Raw genomic sequence first — 18,326 nt, forward strand, 5'->3', positions numbered from 1 at the left:
TCATGTTGGCAACCAAAACCTATATTGGAAGGAAGCGGTGGACTCTGTCTGTAGTCTCTGTTGAGGTGCCCAATTTAGATGTCAGCATAGCCTCTGTTATGTAGATGGAAGGCACAGGAAGGTGCTGAATGGCCGTTTAAGTAATGAAAGGATGACTCGAATCCACCAGAACACTCTGTTTCTTGCTACGAGAGGTGAGGCCCAAGTGGGTCTCTCTCCTCTATTATGATGAACATATGCCCAAATAACACATTTCAACAGGGATTGTCTTCATGAGGCAAACCTTTTCACATGCACTGAGCACTCATCACATTCCTAGTTAATCACTGCCCCTACACTGCTCTCTACGATTTCTTTTTTAAAGGGGTTGTCCCACATAAAATATTCTACAGTTTTCAAACCAGCACCTGGACCTGAATACTTTTGTAATTGCATGTAATTAATAATTTACAATAGCCACTGTGTTACTGAATAAAATGTATATGTATAGCGCCACCTGCCATTTGATTTGTTTCTTATTTCTTTGACCTGCTCACTGAGATGGCCACATGTGCTTAGTTTCTTCTTTCAGCTGCCTCCTGAGCTGGGATAGGGAGAGCTGAGACACTTCCCCCCTGAGCTGCAGCAGAAAAGACACTCCCCTTGAGCTGTCAGCTTGATATAACTCTAGCAGAGCAATGAATGGGGAAATTACTGGATCCATGTGCAGTACAGGGCTGGTTCTAGCTTGGTTAGATAGAGATCGTTATGTCCTATATGATGTTTGATTTTCATTTTTTACATTAGTCATTGGATAACCCCTTTAATCAACTACATAATTGTATTGAATAATCTGCATATTACAATACAAAATAAACAAGAAACACACCCACCAAACATACCACCCCATCCCTCGGAATAGCCATAACAGAACTCAAAGAATCAACCATTACAAATATTAACCTCTTCCTGCACCTGTAACAAGTCCTCTAAGTGCAGGAGGGATGTATGGAGCAGGATCACAAGCTGATCCCACACTATATGTGGCAGGTGCCAGCTGTGTAATATGTCAGCTATAACTCGAATCGAAATAATTTAATCCCCTACATGCCACGGTATATAGCAACCTCAGGATCTGAGGTGGTGTTAGAGGAAGGGTGCGGAAAAGGGTATAAACTTTGTTGCACATAGTCATTTAATTGGCACTCCATTGAATAAATCATTCAGGTAGGATGTGATTGAACTTATTTCTTTATTGTAACACCCTGGGGTGTCGTTCATGTGCTATGACATTGCGGACTCGGATCCCCCCCCATATTGTATGTGTAGGCAAGTGATGATTATTTGCTTTTTAATAAATACTCTATGTGATTTGTATTTAATCACATTTACGTAAATATTCACATTAGCTTGTGTAAGCTTATTTATTCTTAAATCTTTTGAATTCAAGTTTAAACAATCACTTAATAAAAAGTGGACATTTAGCAAACTGGTGTAAAGTAGAAATGGCTTAGTTGCCCATAGCAACCAATCAGATTTCACCTTTCACAGCTCCTTGGAAAATGAAAGGTGGAATCTGGTTGCTATGGGCAACAAAGCCAGTTCAATTTTACACCAGTTTGATAAATCTCCCACTATGTTTTTATGCAGATTCCTGTGGAGCAAAATAAACAACTCTCCTATTAGTTTGTCAGGGAATAGAAGCCATTGAATTTAAAATTGTTCTTACCATTCAGGAAGTTAAGCTGGTTGTCTAATATTTTGTGTATTTCATGAATCCACAATTGTCTTACAGCAGGAGATGTAGAATTCAGAATATATCTTTCAGCAGACTCTCCAGATCTTGCCAACAGTGCAAACTTGCATGGATCACTATCAATACATTCTTCCAAGCAAAGACAACTCACCTGAAACAAAATATTGATACAGAGGTAGGTTACTATAATTCACAAATGTGTGTCTTAAATTTGATTAACTAGTTCAATGGTCAGTATAGTGAATTAAATATTACAAGGTTTTTCCAACATTTTACTACTGGTGACCTATCCTCTGGATAAGTCATCATTATCTGATCGGTGGGGGTCCGACACCCGAGACCTCTGTCGATCAGCTGTTTGAGAAGGCACTGGCACTCCTGTGAGCGCTGTAGCCTTCTTCGTGCTTATCAAAGCATAGCGCTGTGCACATGTGTAGCGGATGTGCTTGGTATCGCAGCTCAGCCCCATTCACTTCAGTAGAGATGAGCCATTCCTAGGCAACGTGACTTCTGAACGTATTGTCACTGGTCTAGGAAAAGTTGCGGTGCTACCTTCTCAACCCACACTGATTAGATATTCATGGCCTACCTAGAGGACAGGTTATTAGTATTAAAGTCTTGGAAAAACCCTTTAATGTTCTCCTTTTCTGACATATGCAGTAATAGTCTTCAGTAAATGGTATTTAGACCAGTAATGGTCTAAAATTCAGATACAACTAAGAGGAACACTTCCAGAAATTAGTGCCACGCAATCCACAAATGCAGGTCAAAACTGTAGCATTCTAAGTAGAAGCTATATGTCAACATGACCCAGAACTGCCAAAGCTCATTTAAAATAGACTGAGGCAAAACAGAAAACTGTTTGCTGGTCAGATGATTCAAACTTTTAATTACTTTTGGAAACCTCGAACGTTGTGTTTTGCGGACTTAAAAGGAGAGGGAACATCAAGCTTGTTATTAGCACATAGTTCAAAACTCTGCATCTCTGATGGTATGCAGTCACATTAGCGTGGGCTGTTTACACATATGGAAATGCAATATCAATACTGAACAGTATATAGAGGTTTTAGAACAACTTGAGAGGATGTCTTCATAGCATTGTCTTGCATAAACATTGTATATTTCAGCAAGAGAACGCTAAACCACATACTGAATCCATCACAACAGCATGGTTACACAGAAGAGTCCAGGTGCTGAAAAAGCCTGCATGCCTGCAGTCCATACCTTTCACCAATAAAAAACATTTGGTCCATCATGAAACAAAAATTCTGGCAAAGACCCAGGACTGTTGAGCAGCTAGGATCTTACATCAGACAAGAATGAGACAACTGTCCTCTCCCAAAACTCCAGCAATTGGTCTCCTCACGTCCTAGACATTGCAGACTGTTGATAAAATAAGAGGAAATCCTACACAATGGCAGACATGGCCCTATCACATTGCTGCCAAAAAGTTCTAAATTAGTTATTTCACGAAATGGTAAAATGCCTCACTTTCAACATCTGATACAGTATGTGTTCTATGAACTATTATGAATAAAATATGGATCTATGAGATTGCTGGCAACATGTTTTTTACTCAGCTGTCAACATTCATGGCACCCACCAGGAACTGGCCTTTGACTTTGACATCAAAACATTATGATACTAGAAACTGTGCCAACTTATATGCCTAATTCATGAGCTATAACACTGACTTTGATCCAACGAACTTCCAAAATCATGGTGTCATTTTACGGCACATTTCCTCTGAAGATGCTTCGACAGGTCGCCCTGAATGGGGTCATCTTCACTTGATTCCCTACTACATTTAAACTGCTTGGCCCGAAACTGTACTTGGTAGTAGAAAGGTGCATTATCATCATATACAGCAATCCTCCTTTCATGGATTTATTTAAGATTCTTTTCTTCCTTTGTAGATAATTTCATCCCGGAACAAAGCTCCAAATCCCTCACTTTCTTTGTAGAACCACACAGTACTGTACTTGTCATCTTGTCACTTCCAGTGCTTTCATCAGACTGAATTGCCCGTAACCTGCACAGACAAGCTCAGCTCTCTAAGGGTACTTTCACAATAGCGTTAAAGTTTTCCGGTATTGAGTTCTGTCATAGGGACTCAATACTGGAAAAAAAACGTATCAGTTTTATCCTAATGCATTCTAAATGGAAAGCAATCCGATCAGTATGCATCAGGATGTCTTCTGTTCCGTACCTTCTACGGTATTGGCCGGAGAAAACACTGCAGCATGCTGCGGTATGTTCTACGGCCAAAATTCCAGAACATTTGCCGGAATGCCGGATCCAGCATTAATTTCCATTGAAATGTTTTAATGCCGGATCAGGTACCAAGTGTTCCAGAAATTGGCACATTGCGCATCCGCAGACCTTTAGAAATGTGAAAAAATACTGTATCTGTTTTTCCAGATGACACCAGAGAGACGGATCCGGTATTTCAATGCATTTGTCAGATGGATCCGCATCTGGAAACAAATGATCTACGTTTGCATGCTAGTTTCTGGATCCGGCAGGCAGTTCCAGCAACGGAACTGCCTGCTGGATTATTCTAATGCTAGTGTGAAAGTACCCCAACACTGACAGAACATGCTGGGGTAGTAAATTATTGAACACTCATCTTTTTTTTCGTTATTTTTATTTGTAAAATGGGGAATTTTAATATACAGTCGGGTCCATATGTATTTGTTCTGTACATTACCACAATGGATTTTGAACAAATCAATTCAGATGCAGTTGCAGTTCAGACTTTCAGCTTTTATTAAGTGGGTTGAACAAAATGATTGCACAGAAATGTGAGGAACTAAAGCATTTTTTTATACTCAATCCCTTCATTTCCAGGGCTCAAAAGTAATTGGACAAATTAAATAATTGTAAATAAAATTTTAATTTCTAATACTTGGTTGAAAACCCTTTGTTGGCAATGACTGCCTGAAGTCTTGAACTCATGGACATCATGATATAGCTAATGGGCTGTCCATGATAACTTGAAACAAGAGCAGTCTCACCACGGGGCACTCGTCCTAAGAAGGGTGACCCGTCTGGAACCTTACCCTCAAATACTGGCCCTAATAAAACCCTATCCTATTCCCAACATGCATGTTTCGCTTATTTAAGACTCATCAGGGAAAATAGGAAAGTTGGGCAAAAAGAAACCCTGTAGCTCCTCTGGCTGGTCCTGCTCCTCCTCTCCTGTCACCTGTAAAAACCACCCATTTTGCTACACATTTCTTGTGCTCCAATGTTCTCCTCCTCCAGTTCAGCCCCCACAGGGCTCACGCGGCCATAAGATTTAGGCACCATGTCTCCAGTCCCCTGACCAGCCAGATTTACCAGCATCTGTTCCAGGACATGAAGCAGTGGAATGACAACGTTCATCCCGTAGCCCTGGCGACTGACAAATAACATGGCCTCCTCAAAGGGCCTGAGCAAACGGCAGGTGTCACGCATACATTGGCTGACATTGAAGTTACACAGGGGAGTACTCCTGTCTGCTTGGCTCATCAAGAAATCGTTTATTGCCTCTCTCTGTTCGTATAGTCTGTCTAACATATAGAGGGTGGATATCATCCCATGTTGGGGATGCCCGAGGGGCACTGTGAATTGTCCCTGCAGTGGAGGCTGAGGACACTGTGGAGGATGAGGAGGCAGAGGCGGACTATGTCGCAAGACCAACGGCATAACAACGTGGAGGCGGAAGCCACGTCACCTGGCCAAGTTGCTGGTGCGATTCTCCAGGAACCACATTCACCCAGTGGGCCGCAAAAGACATGTATTGTCCCTGACCGTAGTGACAGCTCCACCCGTCAACGCTGCCGTGCACTTTGGCAGACATAGACAGGCTCAAGGACTGGCCCACCTTCTGTTCTACATGTGTGTGCAGGGCTGATACTGCCTTTTGGCAAATAAATAATGGCTTGGGACTCTCCACATCGCCATCAGTTCTCTGAAAGGTGCAGAGTCCACCACGTGGAAAGGGAGGGACTGCAGCACCAGCAACTTGGACAGGAGCACATTCAGCTTCTGCGCCGCTGGATGATCGCATTCATAGTGTTGTCTCTTGGCAATCGCTTCAGTGAACGATTGCTGACGGAATGCCTGATGAGGAGTAGGAGGAGCAGGAGCATCGGGACCAGCAGATGACGGGAAGGCTAGACAGCTCCCTTCGACTGAGGTGGTGGAGCCTTGACTGCCTGAAACCGGGTGCATGCCACTGGGTGATGCAGCGGTTTCTGCAGCAGGCTGGACCACCACATCGGAGACACGGTTGTCTCAGGCCACTTTATGGTGATGCTGCATATGTTGACGCAGGGCCGTGGTGTCAACATTAGAACACTGGCGACGCTTCACCTTCTGCCCACAGATTCTACATATGGCCATGTTCACCTCCTCCGGTGCCTTAACAAAAAACTGCCACACCGCTGAATAGGTTATTTTACCCCCAACACTACGCACTGACTGACTGCTACCGCTGCTGCCTCAGTGAACCTGTGCACCGCTACTTTCTGGGCAGGTACGCTCCTGCAAAGTGGGTGGTCTACCTTGGGCACATTTGGCTCCCGACCTCCCACTGCTGCCACCCTGCTGACTCCTGGCCACGCTAGCAACTTGCTGGCTCCGCTGCTGCCTCACGGGCAAGCTGCCACCCTCTCCTTCCGACGATGAAGCCCCTTCGTCACCCGGCTCCCAAGTGCGACCAGCTACACCATCATCATCAAGTAATGTCTGCATGTCACTGATGTCCTCCTCAACCGTCTCTGGGTCAGAGACACTAGCTCCCACACCATTCTCCTCATCACTACTTGGCCGCCTAATGGAGGAAGCGGCAGATGTCTCCTCCACATCTTGGCTGGCTGTCGACTGTCTTCAAGTAGCTCGTCCTCGCTGTAAGCTGAGCCCACAACATACAATACTTCTCTGGCGGAGGGAACAGAAAAGGACAGAGGCAGGTTGAGGACAGGTGAGGGCACAGGGCCTGCTCCCGGGCCATGCCAACTAAGGGTTGTCTCTGACAAACACACTGACTCTTGGCTGGGGGTGTCTGATGTCACTTGCGACGAAGTTCTAAGATCGAGTCAACCATTAAAGAACCGCTGGGTTGCTGGGCACGACCGCTAGCTGACACAGGGAGCTCAGGCTTGTCAAAGTTAACCCTTGCTGCCAGAAACATTTACGCCTCTGCCACTCCCCTGTGTCTAACATACTGTTAGATCAAAAAAGATTTTTTTTTTAAAAGGAAATTAAAACATACCAAAAGAGTCTGTAATCTTCTCACTTCACTACACAATGGCTAATAAGCCCTTTTTTCCCCCCACTAAAACACGTCAAAAAGGGTTGTAATTTTCTGAATTCACCACACAAATACTTTTTTTGTGCCACTAATACATGCAAAAAAGGGCTTTAGAACATATAACAGCACCGTTAAACAGCAAATATATTTTTCTTTTTCCACTAATACACGCCACAAAAGGCTTTACAACAGATAACTGCACCGCTGATCGCCAAATTATTTTTTATTTTACCACTAACACACGCCAAAAAGAGCTGTCATTTTCGCACTTCACCACACAACGGCTAATAAGCCATTTTTCCCACTAATACAAGCCAAAAAATGCTTTAGAACATATAACTGCACCGCACAAAGGCAAATAAGAAGCAGAAATATTTCATTGTAATAAACCCTGTTAATGCCTGTATCAAACAGCACTTGCACCCTAATAAGAACGGTTTGCTGGAATTACAGAGATGTATAATGGCAATTTGGATCCCGAGTGCAGCAAGGTGTAATAGGATTGTTCCTATTACCCAGGCTGTAACCTCCCATACTGAACAGTGTTAAACATAAATGTTGCGGAAGGATTCCTCCATATCCTTTCACTACACCTTGAATAATTTTTCCCTGCACTTGTAAATCGTTTTTTTTTTTTTTTAGCACAATGACGTTGTTTCTAACACTGTCCCTAGCGCCTGCAGACATCTCTCCTCCCTGCACTAAGTAGACTGGTAAATAGCAGAATCTAAGATGGCTGCCGCCATTTATAGGGAGGGCTGTCTGGCTGCTGATTGGCTGCATGCATGGCATTGTGGGTGATACCGCCTTCCCAGAGTCCCTAACTCTCATATATATATATATATATATATATATATATATATATAATGACGAAAAAAGGACAGCACTCCAGGTAAAAAAGCAATGGTGTTTAATCACCCATGTGGATGGCAACGTTTCAGCTCAAACAAGAGCCTTGAAAAAGGCTCTTGTTTGAGCTGAAACGTTGCCATCCACATGGGTGATTAAACACCATTGCTTTTTTACCTGGAGTGCTGTCCTTTTTTCGTCATTGTTCACCTGGGGTAAGCAGCTACATCCCTGGACCTAGCACCCATATTGCTTGTTTCCAGTGCCGCCATTATTTTCCATTTTTATATATTGATATATATATATATATATATATATATATATATATATAAATTCCAAAAACACATTCACTGTCATTACATATAAAAAATAAAATGGCAGTTACACTGTAAAAATGTAACTGTCATTCAAAAAAAGTGTTTCATATTTGCTAACATATCAAAAGTTTTGGAAGGGATCCCTCATTGATAGCTAAAATGAAGAGGCAGGGTCACTAGGTATAGTGCTGTGTTTCCTTGCTAACTGTAGTCCCCCCGTCCTTTTAAAGGGCATCTGCTAGCAGATTTGGACCTATGAAAGTGGATGATTTATTGCAGTGAAAATATCATCACACCTAGCCCTGTCAAAGTGCAGGAGACACAGCAGTTGCGCCTAGAGGCTCATTTGCATTATTTAAATATAATTTTTGTCAGCAGTACAAGCACATATTAACATGGGACCAACACAAATGCCTTCAGATGCCACGTGAACATGCAACAGGTCAGCCAGTTTCATAGCTACAAATCTGCAGACAGATGCCCTTTAACAAAGTTTTACAGCAGGTATTTTGAATTACGAAATGTAGTGTATTTGATACATTCACCAGATCCACATTAGTTCATCGTACAGAAAAATGATTAATCTCTACAGTAGTACAGAGAACATGTTTCCACTGTTCTACAGTTTACTGGTGGCGTGCTGTTTACCAGTCAGCCTGACGCTTGGCATTGAGCATGGTGATCTTAGCTTCAATCATGGAAACACAAATCATAAAGCTCCGTTGCTCAGTAACTCTGCTGATGTCAATATCAGAGGTAGCTTGGAACTCTGTAGTGAGTGATGTAAGAGTCCTTTAGCACTTGGCGACCATGCACTGAAGTCTGTGGCTGAGCCGTTGTCACACTGAGATAATTTCACTTCACAGTGATAACACAGTTGATTGAAGCCAAACAGATATTTCTTAAAACTGGCATGTGGCAAAGGTGGTATCAATTCCTAGTGCAATGTTTAGGCTACTTTCAGATGAGCGAGTTCAATCCCAGAAACACGCTACGGTACATGCTTAAGCATGATTTTCCATTCTGACCTTTCCTTATCTGACAGTGTCGCACAGCATTATAATGACTTAAAAACGGTCAGGTCAGATATTTGCACAATAGTTTTTCTAGGTACCTTAGCCAAAAGCCCTTGATTTAATAGTGAGTCAAGTTGCAGGAAGGGGTTAATATTGATTCATAAGTCTTTTTAAATTATCAAATGTGATATTACTTACCTTAACACTATTTTTAAATAAAAAGCTTGGTGTCGAAAAACCTCTTCTTTTATCTAAAGGCTCACTGAAGATAACTATTTGTTCAAACAAAAAGACCCGTCTTTCTTTGCAGTGTAGTCCTGCATCTTGATTAGTGACAAGAAACATATCTTGAAGCAGAAGTTTTCCTTGAGCTACAATTTTGCCCTGTTTGAATAGGAACAGAAAATAATTGAAATTTGATTAAAAAAAAGTCACAACTTTTTAGGCAACATGTTTTTCTACTTGAATTTATGAAAAAACAATATTACAACAACTTATAACAAAAACACACAAAAAAAACATCTCTTATCATACAAATATATTCTAAAACATATATAACAAAAGCTAGATTGTATTTACAGAAAAATAGAATTTCAGCATCCAATAATCCAGCTCTTCTTTTCATAACAGTACTGTGATATAATAAGGAATTTCACAAGGACTACTGATCAGACATAACAGTATTGGAAAATTATTGTGGCAGATATTACAGATATGTCCTTCATTACTCTTCCTATTGGCCTGAGATATTCCAAGATGAGTGGTGTAAGACGACTAGCTGTAAAAAAGAATTCTGTGTACGGTTACCAACAATGTCCAATTCTCGCTTTATAAGATGCACCCGATAAGACGCACCTAGGTTTTAGAGAAGGAAAAAAATATTTTGAACCAAAAGGTATACTAAAATATTAAATAAAATAACACAGTAATATTTTACACTGTTATGGGAGATCGGTGGATAATGCACTGTTATGCGACTATAATGCCCCTCATCCTAAAAAATACATCCATGTACTGCAGTACATTGGTGTATTCTTAAGAATGAGGGTGTTATAGTCCAGGGACTATACTGTAATTAGCTTGCGTTTATATTAAATATGACTGTAGCCCTCCTCATCCATAAGAATGCACCCATATACTGCAGTACATGGGTGCATTCTAATGGATAAGAGGGGTTATAGTTATTTTTAACACAGTTCATTTTTAGGTCAGCCCCTGAGCTGTCCCTCACCCAGGGTGTAGTGGAAAGCATAGGGTAACAGAGGCCACTAAAACTCCTTACTTCCTCCTAGGCGCTTATGGTCAGGCTAGAGGGCGAGAGCAAGCTTATTGACGGATGTGGCAATTCCCGCCGGCTCTCACTACCAATCAGCAGTACATGTGGGCGGCAGTGCAGAGGAGAACTGCTCTCCTCTTCTATGGAGTGGACCCAGGTGGCAGCTGCTTATTAGGGACATGCGGACTGGTGGCATTCAACTTCACTGAAGGATCAGGAGAAGGCTAAGTAAAAGCTACTGCAATACTGCTGGCCAGCTTGATTTGGCGGTGTGTCTTATAAAGCGAATAATACGGTAAACCAAAACAGTTCCCCCGACGAAAGCTGACCATCTTGCACCACCAAACTCAGAATAACACGAGTGAAGTGAAAAAACAAGGAAAGACACCTTAATAGGTCATTTATTTTTTGGGCACTATACAGATACATTTTATTGGATAACTCAGCGGCTATACAAAATTTTTAATTACAAGCAATTACAAAAGTATTCAGATCCGGGTGCCGATTTGAAAACTGTAGAATACTTTTCACAGGACAACCCCATTAAGTGTTGCAAATGTAATTACAAAAATTCCAACTCTCACACGTGAGTGTACCTGACCTGACGTGTTGTTATGCATCACTCACTATCAGGGCTCACCCAATAGCCCATATGTACAGGTCCGCATCTGTTCCGCAAGAGCAAGAATAGGGGAAGAATAGGGATTTCTATATAGCGCTGGCCCTGTGCACTCCACAAAATACTTACGGCTGTCTGAATGAGCCCTTACACCGTATTAGACTCTGTCCCACTGGCCATTTGTTTCTAAAAGCAATGTAGAAAATGTATTACAAAAATTCCATGTAGCACAGACTGGTGTGCCTGCCTTATCGTTCTGCACCCCAGCTGGCGTATATCATAGCAGTGGACGCCAATCGACCATTTATTTCTACAAAACTGTGGTGCTGCCACCGACTATCAAGGGTCAAAAGCTATCAGGTCTAGGGTAATGTCAGGTGCTGGTGGCAGAAATGTGTCACGGAAGGTGTACAGAAAACTAGAAGACACAAAAAGAAGATCCGACTGACTGGATCCAAAACTAAGGAACCAAAGGGATAGCCCTGCAACAGACCTGGCTCTCTCCCTAACTGCTCAGCCTATGCAAAAATCTCAATGGTAGATGATCGCATATCCTCGTTCCTCGACTGTATAACACCTGAACACCCTATAATAGTGAGGGGACACGACCACCGGCTCCCTACACTTGATACGGAGGGAGTCAGGGTCACCTGGGATCCAGCAAACAGGAAAATACAAATGAATGAAAAAAACTTATCTGTAGAAGACTCAGTAGTAGCATCCAACATGCACACACTCCAGGAAGTTGTATAAACCACAAAGTGATGCAGTATGGGAAGGGATTTAAAGGGATGCAATCAGTGCAACTACATGACAGCTGAGAGAGGCTAACGAGATGAGAAAATGAAAGCAAAACAAAAGGAACCTCAAGGAGGAGGTTCTGAAGGACGTCTGTCAGAGCTTTCTCAGATGTCTGGTGGTGACAAAATGTGAGTGTTGCTTGTGGTGGGTCTGCGAGTGTTCTTTAAGGCCCTGTTCCCACTTGGATTGTGGTTACCATTAAAAAGAGAGGAATAAGCACAAGGAAAACTGTATAATACATTTTATTTTAAGGTTTCTGTGTAATTTTTGCAACTGTTTACAATTAACAATTGTAATTCAAAGTTGTTCTTACAAAAATAAAATGAAAGCACGGACAGTAGTTCAACAAATTATAGAGATGCAATTCAGAAAAAAATACAGATTTGATATTTATTTAAAATATTTTTCAGGTTAAGGGTCCATTCACACGTCCGTAGAATGTGTCCGCACCCGTTCCGCAATTATCCGCTCATTTTCTATGGGGCAGGAAAGGATGCAAACAGCACAGTGTGCTGGTAAAGAAGCCCTCCTGCGCTCGTTGTGTGCACGCCGCACGGAAAAGGAGCGGACTCCAACGTTTCACCTTAAGGACCAGGCCATTTTTTGCAAATCTGACCACTGACACTTTATGTGTGAATAACTTTAAAACGCTTTTACTTATCCAAGCCATTGTGAGATTGTTTTTTCGGAACATATTGTACTTCATGACACTGCTAAAATGGAGTAAAAAAATATCTTTTTACCAAAAATTTGGAACAATTAGCAAATTTCCAAGTTTCAATTTCTCTACTCCTATAATACATAGTACTACCTCCAAAAATAGTTATTACTTTACATTCCCCATATGTCTACTGCATGTTTGGATCATTTTGGGAATGCAATTTTTTTTTTTGGGGATGTTACAAGGCTTAGAAGTTTAGAAGCAAAACACACTTTTTAAAAACAGTTCAGCTCCACTAGCTTAAAACCCCTTAACCCCTTAAGGACCAGGCTCATTTTCACCTTAAGGACCAGGCCATTTTTTGCAAATCTGACCAGTGTCACTTTAAGTGCTGATAACTTTAAAACGCTTTTACTTATACAGGCCATTCTGAGATTGTTTTTTCGTCACATATTGTACTTCATGACACTGGTAAAATAAAGTCAAAAAAATTAATTTTTTTGCATAATAAAATACCTAATTTACCAAAAATTTGGAAAAATTAGCAAATATCAAAGTTTCAGTTTCTCTACTTCTGTAATACATAGTAATACCCCCAAAAATTGTGATGACTTTACATTCCCCATATGTCTACTTCATGTTTATAGCATTTTGGGAATGATATTTTATTTTTTGGGGATGTTACAAGGGTTAGAAGTTTAGAAGCAAATTTTGAAATTTTTCAGAAATCTTCAAAATCCCACTTTTTATGGACCAGTTCAGGTTTGAAGTCACTTTGTGAGGCTTAGATAATAGAAACCTCCCAAAAATGACCCCATTCTAGAAACTACACCCCTCAAGGTATTCAAAACTGTTTTTACAAACTTTTTTAACCCTTTAGGTCTTCCACAAGACTTCATGGCAAAAAGACATACATTTTAAGAATTTAGATTTTTGGGAAAATTTTCCAATATAATCAATTTTTTCCTGGAAAAAAACAAGGGTTAACTGCCAAACAAAACTCAAAATGGGTTGCCCTGCTTCTGTAGTTTGCAGAAATACCCCATATGTGGTCGTAAACTACTGTTTGGCCGAACGGGAGGACATAGAAGGAGGGGAATACCATATGGGTTTTGCAAGGCAGATTTTGCAGGACTGGTTTTGTTTATACCATGTCCCATTTCAAGCCCCCCCTTGTACCCCTAGAATAGAAATTGCAAAAAAGTGACTCCATCTAAGAAAGTACACCCCTCAAGGTATTCAAAACTGGGTTTACAAACTTTGTTAACCCTGTAGGTGTTCCACAAGAGTTAATGGCAGATGGAGAAACAATTTAGAAATTTCTATTTTTTGGAAAATTTTCAATTTTAACCAATTTTTTACAGCAATAAAGTAAGGGTTAACAGCCAAACAAAACTCAAAATGGGTTGCCCTGCTTCTGTAGTTTGCAGAAATACCCCATATGTGGTCGTAAACTACTGTTTGGCCAAACGGGAGGACATAGAAGGAGGGGAACACCATATGGGTTTTGCAAGGCAGATTTTGCAGGACTGGTTTTGTTTATACCATGTTCCATTTCAAGCCCCCCCTTGTACCCCTAGAATAGAAATTGCAAAAAAGTGACTCCATCTAAGAAAGTACACCCCTCAAGGTATTCAAAACTGGGTTTACAAACTTTGTTAACCCTGTAGGTGTTCCACAAGAGTTAATGGCAGATGGAGAAACAATTTAGAAATTTCTATTTTTTGGAAAATTTTCAATTTTAACCCATTTTTTACAGCAATAAAGTAAGGGTTAACAGCCAAACAAAACTCAAAATGGGTTGCCCTGCTTCTGTAGTTTGCAGAAATACCCCATATGTGGTCGTAAACTACTGTTTGGCCAAACGGGAGGACATAGAAGGAGGGGAATACCATATGGGTTTTGCAAGGCAGATTTTGCAGGACTGGTTTTGTTTATACCATGTTCCATTTCAAGCCCCCCCCTTGTACCCCTAGAATAGAAATTGCAAAAAAGTGACTCCATCTAAGAAAGTACACCCCTCAAGGTATTCAAAACTGGGTTTACAAACTTTGTTAACCCTGTAGGTGTTCCACAAGAGTTAATGGCAGATGGAGAAACAATTTAGAAATTTCTATTTTTTGGAAAATTTTCAATTTTAACCCATTTTTTACAGCAATAAAGTAAGGGTTAACAGCCAAACAAAACTCAATATGGGTTGCCCTGATTCTGTAGTTTGCAGAAACACCCCACATGTGGCCGTAAACTACTGTACGGACACACGGTAGGGCGTAGAGGGAAAGGTGCGGCGTGTGGTTTTTGGAAAGCAGATTTTGCTGGACTAATTTATTTACACCATGTCCCATTTTAAGCCCCCCTGATGCACCCCTAGAGTAGAAACTCCATAAAAGTGACCCCATCTAAGAAACTACACCCCTCAAGGCATTCAAAACTGGTTTTACAAACTTTGTTAACCCTTTAGGTGTTCCACAAGAGTTATTGGCAAATGGAGATGAAATTCGAGAATTTACATTTTTTGCCAAATTTATTATTTGCTCCATTTTTTCCAGTAACAAAGCAAGGGTTAACAGCCAAACAAAAGTCTATATTTATTGCCCAGATTCTGTAGTTTGCAGAAAAACCCCCCATATGTGGCCGTAAACTACTGTACGGGCACACGGTAGGGCGTAGAGGGAAAGGTGCGGCGTGTGGCTTTTAGAAGGCAGATTTTGCTGGACTGGTTTATTTACACCATGTCCCATTTGAAGCCCCCGTAGAGTAGAAACTCCATAAAAGTGACCCCATCTAAGAAACTACACCCCTCCAGGTATTCAAAACTGGTTTTCCAAACTTTGTTAACCCTTTAGGTGTTCCACAAGAGTTATTGGCAAATGGAGATGAAATTCGAGAATTTAAATTTTTTGCCAAATTTTTTATTTACTCTATTTTTTCCAGTAACAAAGCAAGGGTTAACAGCCAAACAAAAGTCTATATTTATTGCCCAGATTCTGTCGTTTGCAGAAACACCCCATATGTGGCCGTAAACTACTGTACGGGCACACAGTAGGGCGTAGAGGGAAAGGTGCGGCGTGTGGCTTTTAGAAGGCACATTTTGCTGGACTGGTTTATTTACACTATGTCCCATTTGAAGCCCCCCTGATGCACCCCTAGAGTAGAAACTCCAAAAAAGTGACCCCATTTTAGAAACTACGGGATAGGGTGGCAGTATTGTTGGTACTATTTTAGGGTACATATGATTTTTGGTTGCTCTATATTACACTTTTTGTGAGGCAAAGTAACAAAAAATTGCTGTGTTGGCACCATTTTTATTTTTTGTTATTTACAACATTCATCTGACAGGTTGGATCATGTGGTACTTTTATAGAGCAGGTTGTCACGGACGCGACAATACCAAATATGACAACTTTTTTTGGTTGTTTGTTTCAGTTTTACATAACAAAGCATTTGAAAAAAAAAAATGATTCTTTAGTGTCTCCACATTCTGAAAGCCATAGTTTTATTTATTTTTTGGGCGACTGTCTTGTGTAGGGGCTCATTTTTTTCGGGATGAGATGACTGTTTGATTGGCACTATTTTGGGGTGCATATGACTTTTTGATCGCTTGCTATTACACTTTTTGTGATCTAAGGTGACAAAAAAATGGCTTTTTTTACACCGTTTTTATTTTTTATATTTTACGGTATTCACCTGAGGGGTTAGATCATGTGATATTTTTATAGAGCAGGTTATTACGGACGCAGTGATACCTAATATATATACTTTTTTTTTATTTATGTCAGTTTTACACAATGATTTCATTTTTGAAACAAAAAAATCATGTTTTAGTGTCTCCATAGACTGAGAGCCATTGTTTTTTCAGTTTTTGGGCGATTATCTTAGGTAGGGTCTCATTTTTTGCGGGATAAGATTACGGTTTGATTGGCTCTATTTTGGGGTGCGTATGACTTTTTGATCGCTTGCTATTACACTTTTTGTGATCTAAGGTGACAAAAAATGGCTTTTTTTACACAGTTTATATTTTTTATTTTTTACGGTATTCACCTGAGGGGTTAGATCATGTGATATTGTTATAGAGCAGGTTATTACGGACGCAGTGATACCTAATATATATACTTTTTTTTTATTTGTCAGTTTTACACAATGATTTCATTTTTGAAACAAAAAAAATCATGTTTTAGTGTCTCCATAGTCTGAGAGCCATAGTTTTTTCAGTTTTTGGGCGATTATCTTGGGTAGGGTATGATTTTTGCGGGATGAGATGGCGGTTTGATTGGCACTATTTTGGGGTGCGTATGACTTTTTGATCGCTTGCTACTACACTTTTTGTGATGTAAGATGACAAAAAATGGCTTTTTTTACACCGTTTTTTTTATTTATTTTTTACGGTATTCATCTGAGGGATTAGGTCATGTGATATTTTTATAGAGAAGGTTAATACGGACGCGTCAATACCCAATATATAAATATTTTATTTATTTATTTAAGTTTTACACAATGATTTCATTTTTGAAAAAAAAAAAAATGTTTTAGTGTCTTCATAGTCTGAGAGCCATAGTTTTTTCAGTTTTTGGGCGATTGTACTATGTAGGGGCTCATTTTTTGTGGGATGAGGTGACGGTTAGATTGGTACTATTTTGGGGGGCATACGCCGTTTTGATCGCTTGGTGTTGCACTTTTAGTGATGTAAGTTGACAAAAATGGCTTTTTTATACACAGTTTTTATTTTTTATTTTTTATGGTGCCTATCGGATGGGGTGGATCATGTAATATATTTATAGAGCCGTTCGTTACGGACGCAGCGATACCTAATATGTGTGTTTTTTCTTTTTTTTTCAATTTTTTATTAGAAAATCAGGGGAATGGGGCTTTTTTTTTTTTTTTTTTTACTTGAAACTTTATTTTTTTATTCCAAACACTTTTTTTTTTTACTTTTTTTAAAACTTTATTTCTATCCCACTCTGATCCCCTCTGCAATGCATTACAATACATCTGTATTGTAATGCATTGCCTGTTAGTGTATGACATTGAGTCATACACTAACTGGTTGCCTAGGAGACCCAGCCTGAGGCTGGATCTCCTCGGCTCCCGTAGAAGGCAGTTCCCGATGCCGTGCAGGGCATTGGGCAGCCTCTGCACGGCATCGGGCTGCCTTGTCACGCATCGGGTCCCCGCCACAGCAGCGCGGGGACTCGATGCGATCACTCACCTGCCGCAAACAACTTCTATGTCGCGGTCCGCGCGGACCGCGGCATAGAAAGGGTTAATCCGCCGGCATCGCTGTAAACAGCGATGCCGGCGGATACAGCAGGGGCCCGGCTACCAGGGACTGCCGGACCCCTGCAGTGATCGGGTGCGCACCGCTCCGGTGCCCGCCCGATCATCCTGCCGTACATGTAAGGCGGAATGCATTCTGGCAATGCATCCCCCGCCGTACATGTACGGCGTTCTGCGCTAAGGGGTTAATGACCACACCACCTTTTACAATTCTGCACTATACTACTTTCACGGTTTATTGCTCGGTCATACAACTTACCACCCAAATGAATTTTAACTCCTTTTGTTCTCACTAACAGAGCTTTCATTTGGTGGTATTTCATGGCTGCTGATATTAATATAAATTGACCAAAATTCTTGCAAAAAAAGTGACATTTTTCACTTTCTGTTGTAAAATTTTTCAATTAAAACTATATTTCTGTATAAATAATTTTTCTGTAAATTTAGTGTTCTACATGTCTTTGATAAAAAAAAATAAA

The 18,326-nt window shown here is 40.7% G+C and overlaps 1 protein-coding gene across 4 annotated transcripts in view; it reads right to left on the reverse strand.

The window, feature by feature from the left end:
- TRIO (trio Rho guanine nucleotide exchange factor) overlaps positions 1-18,326 on the reverse strand; it is a 584,493-nt gene that overhangs the window by 40,007 nt on the left and 526,160 nt on the right. For all 4 annotated transcript variants that reach the window (XM_044293534.1, XM_044293537.1, XM_044293535.1 and 1 more), the window contains exons 47-48: positions 9,415-9,600; positions 1,709-1,886 (exon numbers count right to left, since the gene is read on the reverse strand). In XM_044293534.1, the coding sequence (XP_044149469.1) occupies positions 1,709-1,886; positions 9,415-9,600 (364 nt within the window). The remainder of the gene's footprint in view (positions 1-1,708; positions 1,887-9,414; positions 9,601-18,326) is intronic.

Source organism: Bufo gargarizans, chromosome 5 (assembly GCF_014858855.1).
Source record: "Bufo gargarizans isolate SCDJY-AF-19 chromosome 5, ASM1485885v1, whole genome shotgun sequence".
Lineage (NCBI taxonomy): Eukaryota > Metazoa > Chordata > Amphibia > Anura > Bufonidae > Bufo > Bufo gargarizans.